Below are 17,066 nucleotides of genomic sequence, written 5' to 3'. Positions count from 1 at the left end.
GCCTTAAAGATATCAGACAGACATTGCCGAAATGATGACAAAGGAGGGCAGATGTCCTTCACGTTCTCACTGTACTGTGCTTAGACGTCAGACGCGATTGCGAAGGACGGCGGATGTCCTTCACTGTACCATGCTCAAATTTTAAAAGACATTGAGTCAATAAAGTATCTATAATGTTTCAATGAAGTACATCTTTCTTCCTGTCTACAACCAGAGCATGTTGTGCATTTTCCACGCCAACAAGCTGAGGGTGCAATGTCCCGGAAATGTGCAATGTGCAAAAGTGCAAGCTCCAGGCTGCGTTACGGCAGAGGCCATTGGCCTTGTCCGAAAATAGAGCCGTGATGGAAATAGAGATTCCATTTTAATCAGGGCAGTGGGCTGACATCGTTGCACTTATCCGAAAATAGAGCTCCCTGGACAGCTAATTGACGGTTGGACGGTATGGAGGAGCAAAGTGGGCGGCACATACCGGGGGACGTCGACTGGTGCCTAAATCAAAAAGTTCGACCGTCCTCATGCTTTAAAAAACAAGAACAAAGCCTATGTTTTGACTGATTCGTTTATAAGAGACAAGGGTACACCATAGGAAAGTGTATTACAGGGATAGAAAGAAAAGTAGAGAGCAACAAAGATAGTGAGTCAAACATAAGTCACCCGAGAAAGCCGAAAGGAGGAAATACAGTGGAGGAATTAATAGGCATGTGTTATATTTGAGGACCAATTCATTAGTATCAAAGCTGAAAATTCTTGGGAGTTGGACTTGAGCTTTTTAAGTTTTAGGTATTTTAAGAGGATATCTTTGTGAGCATGTTATTATGACCGTGGATAAATATTAGGCAACTTAAACAAACAACATTTATATATATATATATATTTATATATATATATATATATATATATATATATATATATATATATATATATATATATATATATATATATATTGATGCGATTGGCATCCCCGGGGCGTACCAGATGAGTATAAGTTGGCTAATCAGATCGCAGCAGGTTGGGAGTCTATTTTTCTTTTAATTACTCCAAACAAAAATGTTGATCGGATAAATTACCTGCATTACAATCTCCAAAAACTTGGAAATTATACTGAACAGGGATTTGTGGCAATAAAGGAACAACTAGCAGCCACTAGCCTAATGGCGTTCCAGGATCGCATAGCAGTTGATATGCTGCTCGCGGAGCAAGGGGGCGTGTGTGCAATGTTCGGAGATGAGTGTTGCACTTACATACCGAACAACACGTCACCCGGGGGGTCCCTCACCAGCGCCATTGATGGCCTGCAGACCCACAACCGCAATATGAAGAAGCATTCTGGAGTCGGAGAATCCGCCTTGGAAAGCTGGTGGCATAAGTCTTTTGGAAAGTATAAGAATTTGGCCCAATCTGTTGCATTTTCCGTAGCCCTTTTTGCTACGATTTTGACATTATGTGGGTGTTGTATTATTCCCTGCTCAAGATCTTTGATAAGCCGACTTATAACCACTGCGATTGCCCCTACAAGCTCTAAATTGAATTATATCCTCTGTTGATGAGACGTGCTGAGGGAAGCAGTGAATTTCAGGAGCATGGTAATTCCGAGGATGGATTGGGCAAAAATGATTTTGTTTTCTGCTTTTCAGACCTGCCGAACGAGTAGGGCCTAAGCGGGTAAATTTAAAACAGCCAACAGCCAACGGAGATATCCCTCTCTTCTTGGAGTTGCCATAAAATGAAAATCATGTGCAAATGTATAATATAGGGGGGAATGTTGGAGTAATCATTATTATAAATGTGCTTGCAATGCTTATTTAGGAATATAAAGCCTTATAATATACATGCTTACTATATTAAACAATATATTTGCTTATTAGGAATAGTAATAGTTACTATATTAAACAATATAGTTATATATGTGTTGATCGCTTTTATGTTAGTTAGAATTCATATGTGCTTTCAACGAAGACAAACGCTTACTCCAAGGTCACTCTCCAGGACAGCTGGCTACAGCTAGAGACTTAACAATTCACTGAGTCCTTGCTCCGAGGACTGATTACTGGAAGATACGCCTCAACCCTTTTTCCCCAGATACAAGTTCCAGGATCTACAAGGACTCTTAAACTGCTTTGCTCTGTTTATCTTATAAAGAAATTATTATGCTTACTGGTGCAAATTCTAATGCCGTTGTTTTGCTTATTGTGCAAATTCTTACGCAGGTGTTCCGATAAAAACAGATTGTTGTGACAGTTGTTTTTATAACCTTCATGATGTTATTCGGTTAAGCTTATACAATTGTTCAAAACAGTTGAGACAGTTGTTTTTGCTTATGCAATTGTTTAAATCAGATTACCTTTGAATGTTTTGGTTATGTGCCGCTAAATGGACCGAAGAGTATGCCGCTCGTGAGAATGCCTTGTGGACTGAGACGACGTCACAAGGCAACTCCTTGCAAGTTGTAAGCAGCTATGTTGAAAGATGTTTTCCTATTTTAATTAAATATTACTAATAATGATTTAAAAGGTTTGAATCATTATTCCAACATATATATATATATATATATATATATATATATATATATATATATATATATATATATATATATAAATAAAGGGAGAGATAGAGAGGGGGAGATTCCAGCAGAAAACTATGATTTATAGCGACTTCCATCGTGCACACAACATAATGGACGAGATAGAGAGATTAGGGGGGCCTCCATGGATTTTTATGGGGTCTGGCCGGCAAAGGAGGCGGCATCGGGAGAGGAAGCAGAAGCAAGGATGCAGAGCTGGCCTGTTGACAAAGATCGGAAAATACCCTCTCAAATCACAGCAGCCAAGCATCTACCTCTCCAACGTCCGATCCATGATAAAAAAGGCAAATGATTTGGAATTAGAGCTAGCCGCAAATCGCCACCTTCGAGAATGTTGCCTGCTAATCATCACCATGACGTGGTTACACACAAAAATAACCAGGAAAATCTCAAAACAAATTTGCTGAAATTTAACCAGCACGTGTTTACTCTAACATCAAGTGTGCATACAAAGCCATACCACTCCAACACTTTGGACAGTCAGACCACCTCTCATTGTTAATGGCCCCAGTATATACCCCTCAGCCGACAAACAATGCCTAAAAGACAAATCATCATCACCTGGCCTGACAATGCCCTCCCATAGCTGCTTTGAACCAACACAGTGGGAGACTTTTCACCATAAGTACCTGGGCACATTTCCTGACACAGTACTGTCTTACATCAAGTACTGCATGGCTATGGTCACGATGACCATATCTAGATGTACCCAAACTGGAAAAAGTGGATGATCAGCCAGGTTTAATCTCTTCTCCAGTGCGATGATGTAGCCTTTAGATCTGGCGACAGTGCACTCTACAGTGCAGCTCGCGCCAGCTTGAGGAGAGGCATCAAGGCTACCAAAGCAGAGCACAAGGGGAAGATAGAAGAGCAACTTGACAACCTGTGAACGATGTGGCACAGCATACAGTCTCTCACCAACTACAAGGGCTGTGCTGGGACTCCTGTGGATTCAGGTGTGGCACTGGCAGAGGAGCTAAATATTTTTTTTAGCCTGCTTTGAGTCCCAGGCCCATCACTCAGTCACACCACCTCAACCTCCATTACATCCCACACCAACCTCTGGAAAAAGCTTTTCCCCACTCACCATGGAAGTAGTGGACATGCGACAGGTGCTCTGTGCTGTCAACCCCAGGACCGGATGGAATACCAGGTGAATTACTTAAGGAATGTCTTTGCAGACATTTTCAACCGGTCACTAAAACAGGCCACGTCCCAGCCTACCTGAAATTGGTCACCATTATCCCATTACGCAAGTATTCACCCGCAAACAATCTGGGCGACTACCACCCAGTAGCTCTCACACCAATTATCACAAAGTGATTTGTAAAACTTGTACTGAAAAACATCAAAGACTGTCTTCTCCTCATCCATGACCCGCATCAGTTTGCAAATCCGCCAAATAGATCCTTCAAAGATGAAATAATTACTGTACTCCATGCTGCTCTGAGCCAACTTGAGAAATGAGGGAGCTATGTCCGAATGCTCTTCATCGACTACAGCTACCGGACATCCTTATACCCAAGTTGTCCAACCTGGGGCTCTCACATTCCACCTGCTCCTGGATTAAGGACTTTCTGGTCAACCGACCCCAGCTCACTAGCTGGGTGGCTGCCTCTCATCCACCCGCACACTCTGCACTGACTCACCGCCCAAGGCTGATCCAGAGTCGTATCCTCTCTTGTCGGATATTTCAAATGCTGGTAAAATTTCGGCAAAACAGTTTGGAGATTTTATCTCATCTCATCTTCTACCGCTTCTACCAGCCATTTCATCCAGCTCTTCAGAGTCTGCCGCCTCGGCAATAGAACCACGGAACATGAGAAAAATTCTGTCAGAGGTGGGAATTGAAACTCCTTCTGACAGGGGACTCCGCCAGGCATTCCCAGCAGACCCTCACAAAACGTTTGGGCATCTGTCGTCACCATCGGAGCCAACTCATCACCAGGTGGTGATCGGTTGACAACTCCGCCCCTCTCTTTACCCAAGTGTCCAAGACATGCGACCGCAGGTCCGATGACCGACCACAAAGTTGATCATCGAACTGCGGCCTACGTGACCGGATGTTTGGTCGACGGACGTTTGGTCGACGAACACTTGGTCCCCGGACGTTTGGTTGAACGAACGTTTGGTCGCCGGACAGTTCGTCGAACGGACGTTTGGTCGAACGGACGTTTCGTCGAACGGACGTTTGGTCGACGTATTCGCCGCCGGACATTTCGTCGAACGGACGTTTTGTCGTCGGCTTCGCTCGCTCTTAAAATTATAATCATGAGAGAGAGACAGAGTTTACTGTTGAAAGCGATCGACCAGGTAATCTCTCGCTCTCAAAATTATAATCATGAAAGAGAGACAGAGTTTACTATTGAAAGCGATCAACCAGGTAATCTCTCGCTCTCAAAATTATAATCATGAGAGAGTGAGTTTGTAATTGCATTGACAATGTAAGAGCATTGATATCTAAATATCTAATATCAAAATTATCAATAAGTTGCGTAGCATATAATCATGAGAGAGCGAGAAACAGAGAGTTTACTGTTGAAAGCGATCAACGAGGTAATCTCTCGCTCTCAAAATTATAATCATGAGAGTGAGTTTGTAAATGCATGGACAATGTAAGAGCATTAATATCTAAATATCTAATATCAAAATTATCACTAAGTTGCGTATTATTGGTGTGTGTGTACATGTTTTTCAAACTACGGCCCGCAGGCCATTTACGGCCCGTTAGGCTTTTTAATCCGGCCCGCCGACGTTGTCCAAATTATAGTAAAAATCAATGACCTCATTCATTTCCCTTTGCCCTACAATACCCTCGTTTCCCCGATAGATGACGCACTAGTTTAGACCTTTGTTGAAGAGTAACTTGAAGAACAACCTGCCGCTCATCACTCTCAATTTAAAGACTGATTTCTTTCGTTCAATAATAATATGTTCTTAATGTTGAAAGTAAATTTGAAAATACATTTTCACCTTCAATTGTGTCTTTTTTCTTATATTTCAATCCCCAGGTTTGATAAATTACATTGCGTGTCCAAATGCTGTCAAATTTTAGTATCCATTCTGGCCCGCAAGTCAAAAAGTTTGCCCACCCGTGGTATAGACAAACTTGCCTCTTTTATACTATTATTGTCCCAAATTAAACACATTATAAATAAGCTGCCATTGACGGTGGTAGACATCCGATTCATGTTGACTGAGGTGCAGATGCTATTTCTGTTATTAGAGCTCCATCAAGTGGATATATAACGCAGCAGTCAACATGAATCGGACGTCTACCGCCGTCAATGGCAGCCGGACGTCCGGCTGCCATTGACGGCGGTAGACGTCCGATGAACCTTCATTCTCTCTATAAATTGAAATACAGCAACTTGCAATACAGCAAGGTGTTGAAATATCGAAATTATCAATAAGAGCACTCATTTAACTCATCGGACGTCTACCGCCGTCAATGGCAGCCGCTGTATTGCAAGTTGCTGTATTGCAAGTTGCTGTATTGCAAGTTGCTTTATTGCAAGTTGCTGTATTGCAAGTTGCTGTATTGCAAGTTGCTGTATTGCAAGTTGCTGTATTGCAAGTTGCTGTATTGCAAGTTGCTGTATTGCTAGTTGCTGTATTGCAAGTTGCTGTATTGCAAGTTATAGAGAGAATGAAGGTTCATTGGCCGTCTACCGCCGTCAATGGCAGCCGATGTATTGCAAGTTGCTGTGTTGGATTGGATTGGATAACTTTATTCATCCCGTATTCGGGAAATTTCATTGTGACAGTAGCAAGAAAAGGCATAGTTATAAGTTAGACAGTACAGTCAAAGGCCGCAGAACAACAAAGCAAAGAGCAAAAAGCACAAAGCAAATCAAAGTCAATGGGATCATTAAGAATCACCAAATCATTAAGACAGAAAAGCAGCAAAAACACAAAACGAGCTACGAGTGTCGGTAGCAAAAACGGATCAAAAAGACGTAAAGTTGGACAAAAACTGGAACTACACACAGGAAGTCTTCCACGAGATGGGGAACTTCTGCAGACTGTGACCGAGGTAGAGAATATGCAGAGTCACTCTTCCAAGCTTATCCGCACAGTTCCTCAGTAGTCTGGAGCTGAAAAAAACAGCAGCAGGGCAGGACTCCTCGACTCCGTTGCTGGTAAGCGCCGACAGCTCTTCCATCTTATCCCACGATAGAATGGTTGGTCAGAAGCGTTGCCTCTCCTCCCGGCACTTCACACGATATATGCCCCAATTTTCCACAAACCCAGCACATAGCATTTTTGAAAACCCGATTTCTGTTTAACCTCCTCATTTGTTTTCTCCCAATCTCTTGGCTAACATTCCTATTCTCTCGCCACCTATCTCGGTAAATATTTTCCCCGTCAGCCGAGGAGGCCCCGCTATTCTTTTTATTAAGTTTTTTACACAACGGACCCGTTTTATCACTCTTCTTTCTGTGTAACAAGCCGTCTCGCTTGTATCTTCATTCACATATCATATATAGATTACATCTATGCTTAGTGCGTATTTTATCCTGCAGGTTTATTATTTACATCCATATTTAAGCTGGCCAGCAAACCCATATTCGTTTATCCATAAATTTAACCCTTGAAGCCCTTTGATTTTCCCCATTTTGTAGTGAGTTCGTGTGCAATTAGGTAGTAACCCAAGATAAAAGCAAGATAAACTTTCTTCCTTTTCCGCCTTAGGTTATCAGAACCACACACGCAACCCACATGTATACCCTAGCCTGATATACTGTCAGAGTTATATTTGTACTTTTCCGGACCACAGTATAGGACACCCCGAACTGCCCTAAATTTTATAGACTCATGCTCTGTCTTTTTACCTGGTAGAGACGAGTATACACAGGGTTTTATTGTCTCATTTCTCAAAATGGACCTACACATGCAATGCCCCTTCGCGCATTTGGCAACTGTCAACAAATACAGACATTCATGTGGACTTACCAGAGATGCCCTCAGATGTCTCTTTCAGTAGGATTAGCCGTCAACCGTCGAGAATCCAGAGCGCTCCGTCGAATAATCCAGCCCGCAAAGGGTATTTAGACGCCGTGCGCACGGTCTTCCCAGATATCGAACGGAAGCGTCCAGATTCTGCTTCGGTTTGTTGACCACAGGCTCGAAGGACCAAAAATGATAGGTATATCCTTAGGTATTACCAAATTCACCTTTCAATAAAAGAGGCATCTGAAGTCACATCTTTGTTTAATTCTTGCAAGAAGAGAATACATCCACCCGCGTCTCCGGTCAGGATCATTCTAATAACTCTCTTGCTAACTTATTCATAAGGTTTTCACACCATGCCCCACAGAAGTCTAAACATTTTTAGAGTCTCATAACAATTTATCTCAGTTCTCAAAACAATTGTAGGTCTGTTGAATCTTCTCAAGAGAGTTTTGATGTTAACCATCCTGAGAAGATGATGCTTCCCAAAATAATCCACAGTTCTTGTTGTGAGCCATCCTGAGAAGCCGATGCTTCCCAAAGCAATCCACCGTTCCCAAGAGCGCTTGTTGTGTACCATCTTCATGCTTTCCAAAACAATCCACATTTCGATGTGAACCATCTTGATGTCCAAAGCAATTCACAGTCCTCTTGATGCGAACCACAGTCATTACTTTTGCAAGAGATGTATTAAAATGCCCTTTGTATTAATGTCAATAACTCTTCATTGCAAGCACATATATAATAATATTGATACACATCTATAATAATGATAAACCTAACAGACATCTACCGCCGTCAATGGCAGCCGCTGTATTGTAAGTTGCTGTATTGCAAGTTATAGAGAATGAAGGTTCATCGGACGTCCAGCGCCGTCAATGGCAGCTTATTGATAATGTGTTTAATTTGGGACAATAATAGTATAAAAGAGGCAAGTTTGTCTATACCAGGGGTGGGCAAACCTTTTGACTTGCGGGGCAGAATGGATACTAAAATTTGACACCATTTGGACACGCAATGTAATTTATCAAACCTGGGGATTGAAAAATAAGAAAAAAGACACATTTGAAGGTGAAAATGTATTTTCAAATTTACTTTCAACATTAAGAACATATTATTATTCAACGAAAGAAAGCAGTCTTTAAATTGAGAGTGATGAGCGGCAGGTTGTTCTTCAAGTTACACTTCAACAAAGGTCTAGACTAGTGCGTCATCTATCGGGGAAACAAGGGTATTGCAGGGCAAAGGGAAATGAATGAGGTCATTGATTTTTACTATAATTACGACACTGTCGGCGGGGACAACGTCGGCGGGCCGGATTAAAAAGGCTAACGGGCCGTAGTTTGAAAAACATGTACACACGCCAATACGAGCGAATCCGGCAACGAATAACATGTACACACACGCCAATAATACGCAACTTGTTGATAATTTGGATATTAGATATTTAGATATTAATGCTCTTACATTGTCAATGCAATTACAAACTCACACTCTCTCTCATGATTATAATTTTGAGAGCGAGAGATTACCTGGTTGATCGCTTTCAACAGTAAACTCTCTGTCTCTCTCTCTCTCTCTCTCTCTCATGATTATACGCTACGCAACTTATTGATAATCTTGATATTAGATATTTAGATATTAATGCTCTTACATTGTCAATGCAATTACAAACTCTCTATCTCTCTCTCTCTCATGATTATAATTTTGAGAGCGAGCGAACCCGGCGACGAAACGTCCGTTCGACGAAATGTCCGGCGGCGAATCCGTCGACCAAACATCCGTTCGACGAAACGTCCGTTCGACGAAACATCCGTTCGACGAAACGTCCGTTCGACAAACTGTCCGTCGACGAAACGTCCGTTCGACCAAACGTCCGGGGTCCAAGTGTCCGTCAACGAAACAACCGAGTACCGCGGCCTAGGGTGTCCTGGTGCCAAGTCCACATATGGACACACTTATGCTTGAAAATGGTGTTCATTATTGTCAATCCACAACGAGCGCAGAATTCCAACAATGGAACACCAATCGGCTTCCAATCAGGGGGGTCGTTCTTCCCAATCACTCCCCTCCAGGTCTCACTGTCATTGCCCACGTGAGCATTAAAGTCCACAGCAGAACGAGGGAGTTCCCCGAAGGAGCACTCTCCAGCACCCCATCCAAGATCCAAAAAGGGTGGGTACTTTGAACTGCTGTTTGATGCATACGCACAAACAACAGTTAGGTCACGTCCCCCCACCTGAAGACGGAAGGATGCTACCCTCTCGTCCACCGGGGTAATCCCCAACATACAGGCACCGAGCCGGGGGGCAACAAGTATGCCCACACCCGCTCGGCGCCTCTCACTGTGAGCAACTCCAGAGTGGAAGAGTGTCCAACCCCCCTCGAGAGGAGTGGTACCGGAACCCAAGCTGGGCGTCGAGGTGAGCCCGACTATAGTTTCCACACCGATGAGTCATCACCTTATCGTGGTGGTGGGATTTGTGTGTCCCAGTGATCCTTGGTGCTATGTTGTCTGAGGCTTTGTGTCCCTGGTAGGGTCACCCATGGCAAACTGGTCTGAGGTGAGGGACCAGCCAAAGCATGACTCAGTAGACCTCTAATAATGAGCAACACTATTGAACGACGTCTTCCCTCGCCCAGACGCGGGTCACCGGGGCCCCACTCTGGAGCCAGTCCCGGGGGAGGGGCAGGATGGCGAGCGCCTGGTGTCCGGGCCTACACCCATGGGGCCCGGCCGGGCACAGCCCGAAGAGACGACGTGGTTTCCCTCTCACATGGGCTCACCACCTGTGAGAGGGGCCAAAGAGGTCGGTTGCGTCAACAGTTGGGCGGCCGCCAGGAGGGATCCTTGGCAGTCCAATCCCCGGCTGCAGAAACTGGCTGTTGGGACGTGGAATCTCAGCTCTCTGGTTGGGAATGAGCCTGAGCTAGTGCGTGGGTTTTGAGATTTGCCTGATTAAAATCTCCTGCAATTATGTGTGCTGCACTTAGGTAGGCGTTCTGGTGATTGTTTATGGTGTCCATTAGGAGGAAGTTCTTACCTTTGCGTCCGGTGGGATGTTGACAGTCAGATATTTGTGGGTGTAGCCAGATCTCTGTGATAAATAGCATGCAGCATTCTCAAACGAATTAATTAGCGGTGAGCTGTAATTCCAAATCGTCTGTCTTGTTTAAAATGGATCTGACGTTGGAGAAGTAGATAATTGGCAGCGGTGGTTTGAGTGGCTGGTTTCTCAGCTTACCCAACAGGCTCGCTCTATAGCCTCGCTTCTGTTTTCTCTCTCGGCGCCGCCTCCTTCGCTGGGCAGACCCGCTAACAATCCATGGAAGCCCCTCTCTTCCGGAAGGTTGTGCATGCGATCGAAGTTGCTACAAACTGTAACCTCCTGCCGGTAATAAGTCTACACCAGTGGTTCTTAACCTGGGTTCGATCGCACCCTAGGGGTTCTGTGGAGCCTCTTCCACGGAGTTCAAGACACAACGACTGCTTGGCCAATCAGTGCTGCAAGTAATTTATATACCTTGAATTTGGAAGAAAAAAAACATTGTATTTTACACTAAACTAGGGTTCATTGAATGCGCATATGAAACTGGTGGGGTTCGGTAGCTCCAACAAGGTTAAGAACCACTGGTCTAAACGGTTGACGTTATAGTCCGGTATTGACAAACAACTTGTGAAAATACACACAACAACATGAAAAGAGTGCACAAGTAAGGAGTTTGGAGCCGGCGCATGTTCACGCGCTGCCATCTTGGAAAAAAATGCACGTGTACAGTTAATTCTTCCTTGGTGCAACAGAAAATTATTGAGAAGCGCTGACTTAAATCAACGCGAGTACAAATAATAAAGCGTGGCCGGATGATTCGCCTAAAGACGTTTCGCCGACGGACATTTGACAGGCGCACAGGTCGCCGAATGGACGTTCCACCGAACGGTCAATCGGCCGAACAGAGCTTCGGCCGAGCGGAGGTTTCGCCGGCGCGCTCGCCCCGCCCCCGGATCGTGTGTGTACAAGTTTTGCAACCTCGGCCCGCGGGCCATATACGGCCCGTTAGGATTTTTAATCCGGCCCGCCGAGTAGGTAAATCATATCCCTACGGTCATCGGAGGGGTTTCTCCCCGGGAACAGTGCTTCGTGGGCGGATTTTAATCACACATGCTGAGTTTCATTATCGAGCTCCATATATTTCCCGAGTTTGAGCACTTTAAAAATCGGCGGGGGTTCCCCCCGAGCCTATCCGAGAATAGTGCGCCGTGAGTGGACTGGGTTGGACGACGCCCCGCTGAATTTCTGCAGCTCCAGAAATTTTTCAAATTTGAGCCCCACACACATTGGAGGGGATTTTCACCGAGCACAGTGCTCTGTGGGCGGACAGGGGTGACACATGCCCCGCTGGAATTTTGAGCACCATAATTTTTTTCTAAGCGTGAGCACCACACACATGGGCGGCGTTTTTTCCCGAGCGTAAACTAGGATAGTGACACATGAGTGGATTGGGTTGGCTGATGCCCCGCTGAAATCCCGAGCTCCATAAATTTTTCAAAGTATGAGCACCACACACATCAACGGTGTGTTTCCCCAGTGCCTATCCGACATTTGATGTCGCAAATACAAATACTAGTATTTGTATTTAATCATTAAACGCTGATGCCCCGCTGAAATCCCGAGCTCCATAAATTTTTCAAAGTATGAGCACCACACACATCAACGGTGTGATTCCCCAGTGCCTATCCGACATTTGATTTCGCAAATACAGATACTAGTATTTGTATTTAATCATTAAACGCTGTTTTCGGCTGGATTTGACCGAATTTGAGAGCATTTTGAGCCGTTTGGCGAATGGCTCCGTTCTTAAAATGGCCGACAAGCGACGACGTCGAGCTCTGTTGCCTCACAACGCACATCGGACATCTAGTCTGTAAACATGAAGAATATGTGATTTTCCTTTGTCTTCTTTTAAATAAAATACTAGTATAAAACAATACTAGTATTGTATATACAAATACTAGTATTTGTATTTAATCATTAAACGCTGTTTTAAGATGGATTTTGAAAAATTTCTGGAGCTGCAGAAATTCAGCGGGGCGTCGTCCAACCCAGTCCGCTCACGGCGCACTATTCTCGGATAGGCTCGGGGGGAACCCCCGCCGATTTTGCTCAAGTGCTCAAACTCAGGAAATATATGGAGCTCGATAATGAAACTCAGCATGTGTGATTAAAATCCGCCCACGAAGCACTGTTCCCGGGGAGAAACCCCTCCGATGACCGTAGGGATATGATTTACCTACTCGGCGGGCCGTATATGGCCCACGGGCCGAGGTTGCAAAACTTGTACACACACGATCCGGGGGCGGGGCGAGCGCGCCGGCAAAACCTCCGCTCGGCCGAAGTTCCGTTCGGCCGATTGACCGTTCGGTGGAACGTCCATTCGGCGACCTGTCCATCTGTCAAACGTCCGTCGGCGAAACGTCTTTAGGCGAATCATCCAAGCACCTAATAAAGCACAATCAAACTCAGTTTTGCTTCTGCTGCCTTTTTTAAACATACACTAGCATGCTTTCTCGCGTATATTTTCATGCTATGTTTCGTTGAGCAGAACGCCTTGTGCATGGGCTAAATGCAGAAATTGCAGCCGCAAGTGAGACAGCGCCCTTTACCGTATTTACTCGCATATAAGCCACCCGCGCGTATGAGCCGCACCCTGAAAGTTGCCTTGAAATCTTTGAATTTTACAATTTCTCGCGAATAAGCCGCCCCCTTGATTCCCAATTTTCACCTTCATATTCATGCTTTTAATAGGGAGTACAAATGTGTTACTTTGAAGGGAAAATCATCACAATTGGTATTTCTGAGATACTGTATGAATCAAAAGGGTACTCGGACGATTTGCCGAAAGGCGTTTCGCCGACGGACGTTTGGCCGACGATCAGTTCGCGTAACGGACATTTCACCGAAACGCTGGCCCCGCCCCCGGATCGTGTGTGTACATGTTTTTCAACCTCGGCCCGCGGGCCATATACGGCCCGTTACAGATAACATTCATTTAGGAATAACAAGGGCATGTACTGCCCCCCGCTGGACATATTTCTAAATCTACAATGTGCTGCCATTTTTTTATATTTTTTATCTTATCCTTCCGTTTAAAGTAGTAGCCATTTGGACACACAAGGTAATTAATCAAAGCTGGGGATTGATGTCTGACACTGAGAAAAAACAACACTAGAAGACTTATGTGAAATTCTGAGTGCCTTGGACAGACTAGAGGGCTTAGAGAACAATACCTGAAAATGCCATGGAACACACTTTTACTTCTAGTTTAATTTTAAATAATTTAGCATTATTAGGATTTCTTGATTTACAATTTCATTACAGTAGTACTTACTGTTACTACTACTTTATTTTCTCTATTTCTTCTGTCACGTACTGTTCTGTGTGATCTTCAAATTAAAAAATATAAAAAATTGGCAGCACATTGTAGTGTAGTACGTACTTGTATTTAGAAATATGTCCAGCGGGGGGCAGTACATGCCCTTGTTATTCCTAAATGAATGTTATCTGTAACGGGCCGTATATGGCCCGCGGGCCGAGGTTGAAAAACATGTACACACACGATCCGGGGTCGGGGCGAGCGTTTCGGCGAAACGTTCGTTCAGCGAACTGTCCGTCGGCCAACGTCCGTCGGCGAAACGTCCGTCGGCAAAACGTCTTTCGGCGAATCGTCCGATCAGGAATCAAAAGCACATTATGAGGGTCAATATCATAAGGAAGTTAATATGCCTGTCTTTGTAAATGCAAAATATCAAATTATTCAGTTTGAAAAAGGAAACAAGTCTATCTTGGAGAACCTGATGCTTTCTAATCACAGAAATTAATTTTCTTACCAGAAGTTTAAGATGTTGTGCCAGCCATATTGCTTCTAATGTCAAAATATCTCAATTCTTTAGATGGTTCATATTTCTCCAATAGTTGACACTTTCGAACAAGAAAAAAAACGGAAAAAAAAATCAAGGTGGAATTTTGTTTTATTTCAAAATCAAGCCTACTCGCGTAGGGCGAGAAATATGCAGATGGCCGTATCCCAACCTTGCTAAGATGGCTGCGCCCCGACGTCACTAAGATGGCCATGCCTCGAGCGAGCAGTGACGGGAACGCTTTGCATTTTATGCAAGATGTTTTTTTTCATGAATTTCATTCATAGACGTCAAAATAAATTTTGTTTAGCATTTTATCTGTTTATCTTTTCTCTATTTTGAAATAAATGACCGTATCGGCATTCGCTTGCATCGTGACGTCACGGCGCACAAATGTGTGCCTTTTGTCATGACGTCATCGTGTCACCAAATTGCTTTCTGCGAGTCGTGTTTTTATGCGCATATAAGCCGTACCCTCAATTCAGTCATCATTGTTTTGTCCGACAAAAGCAGCTGATATGCAAGTAAATACGGTAAGTCAGTGCGCACTTTAGGCGTGAAAATGTAGTATATTGCAGTGTAAGTTCAATTTCAAATAGCCCTAAACATAATGTATGTGCATGAATTAAGGCAATCCAGCGGTGGCCTCATTCAATGTTTGAACCTCGACGCTGCTTGACGCTGTAAGGGCCGTTCGGATGCGATGTGGCCTACCTCTCGGCTTCACTGAGCTTCTCCGTGGAAGAGAACCACTCGCGGAAGTGTGCATCCTGCGTAAAACTGTAGTTGTTGGATGCCAGCTGCAGCAGTTTGATCTGTGCGATCACCTCAAACTCCTAAAAAGTAAAAAAAAACTGTCACCACCATTCAAAAATCACAAACAAATTGACATCTAAGTTGAAAAAAACATCAACACCATACATAAAAACATTACAAAAAGATCAACAAGGTAAAGAAAAAAAAAGACATAAACACCTGTGATGTTTAATGTAGTCAATTCTGTGTGCCATATAGTGGTAGTTTTGTTTCTTGGTTCAAAACAGTAGAACGCAACTGGAAATTGAAAGTGTTTTTTGTCCTACACGACAGGGGGAATAACTACACAGTTCCCACTGAAATGTGAGTTTCTCTACTGTGTTAAAAATAGCAACTTGCACATGTACGCACAGCAGCAGTACAGTATCTTAATTAACATGCCGCTCATCACTCTCAATTTAAAGACTGCTTTCTTTCGTTGAATAATAATATGTTCTTAATGTTGAAAGTAAATCTGAAAAAAGATTTTCACCTTCAATTGTGTCTTTTTTCTTATATTGCAATCCCCAGGTTTGATAAATTACATTGCGTGTCCAAATGCTAATGGCCCGGCACCTCTGTCAAATTTTAGTATCCATTCTGGCCCGCAAGTCAAAAAGTTTACCCACCCCTGCTCTACACACACGACTGCAGACCCAGGCACCCTGAGAACATCATTGTGAAATTTGCGGACGATACAACAGTAGTGGGGATGATCACAGAGGAGAATGTGGCCTACAGAGATGAGGTCCTTAGACTCAGCGAGTGGTGCGCTCTCAACAACTTGGGGCTGCTCCATCGCCCCTGTATATTAACGGTGAATGTGTGGAGCAAGTAGAGACTTTCAAATTCCTAGGAGAGGTTACATTTCCTGAGAGTACTCAGGGAGGAGCAATTGAACACCAACCTGCTGTCCGATCATTATTATTATTATTATATTTTTATTATTAAAACAAAAACCCCAAAATCTTCTCAGCGGCAAAAAATATTCCAATGCATGGCAATACCATAAAAAAATGCAGTACATTCTGTAAAAAACACATCAAACCCATCTAAATAAAAATCACAGAAGGCTCTCCTTACCTTTCGCCTCTTTTCAAAATTGATCAGACCACCCTGGAAGACACAAAGATTTTCTTCCTCCCAAATAGTGATCAATAAAACAACAACAAAATAAGATGATTATCAGTGTAAGACGTGCACAAACTTCAACAAGAAACCATATGTGTTCCCTGACCTCAGTGTAGTCCTTCATAGCCGTGTCCATCATGACAAGGTCTGTAAGGAAAGTCCCAAGGTATGGGATGGTGCCTTGCATCACTCCCTAAACACAAACAATTTAAGAGTGAATATTTAGGTGTGGCACTAAACACTGGCTTTGTGTACTGACCAGGTCTCTCTGATGTTGCTGTTTCCTCTGAGCTCGTTTGGGATTCATCTCCAGAGTGGCAAATTTTGAGGTTCCTTCCTGACAAGTGGACAAATGTTCTTATCAAGCACGTTACAATCTAAATTGTAGTATTTTTTACCATGCACTGAATTCAGAGTGAGGACAGAATTTATTACAAACAAAAGGCCCCGAAAAGAATCAATGATGTGGTAACTGTATCAGTTCAACATCAAAGGAACAAATTAACAAGCAGCTGTGACAGGTCATTTATGTTAGCTAAGACTGTTGGCACCACACTTCAGATCCCGATGAGAGCCTAATGATTCTTACATGAGTCAGATAAGCATGGTCAAAAAAGTGTGAGTATTGCAGTGGGCACATTGTGATGTCGTGGTACAAACGAGACATTATCCAGAGCCGATGACGAT

General features: G+C 43.7%; 1 protein-coding gene across 4 annotated transcripts in view; it reads right to left on the bottom strand.

The window, feature by feature from the left end:
* LOC144073906 (ral guanine nucleotide dissociation stimulator-like) overlaps positions 1-17,066 on the bottom strand; it is a 122,265-nt gene that overhangs the window by 67,043 nt on the left and 38,156 nt on the right. For all 4 annotated transcript variants that reach the window (XM_077599840.1, XM_077599842.1, XM_077599839.1 and 1 more), the window contains 4 exons: positions 16,639-16,716; positions 16,486-16,572; positions 16,332-16,364; positions 15,168-15,289 (listed from right to left, as the gene is read on the bottom strand). In XM_077599840.1, coding sequence (XP_077455966.1) covers positions 15,168-15,289; positions 16,332-16,364; positions 16,486-16,572; positions 16,639-16,716 — 320 coding nt within the window. The remainder of the gene's footprint in view (positions 1-15,167; positions 15,290-16,331; positions 16,365-16,485; positions 16,573-16,638; positions 16,717-17,066) is intronic.

Source organism: Stigmatopora argus, chromosome 5 (assembly GCF_051989625.1).
Source record: "Stigmatopora argus isolate UIUO_Sarg chromosome 5, RoL_Sarg_1.0, whole genome shotgun sequence".
In the NCBI taxonomy this organism is placed as follows: Eukaryota; Metazoa; Chordata; class Actinopteri; order Syngnathiformes; family Syngnathidae; genus Stigmatopora; species Stigmatopora argus.
The sequence above is the reverse complement of the archived record's forward strand: the minus strand, read 5'-3'. Positions and strand labels throughout refer to the sequence as shown.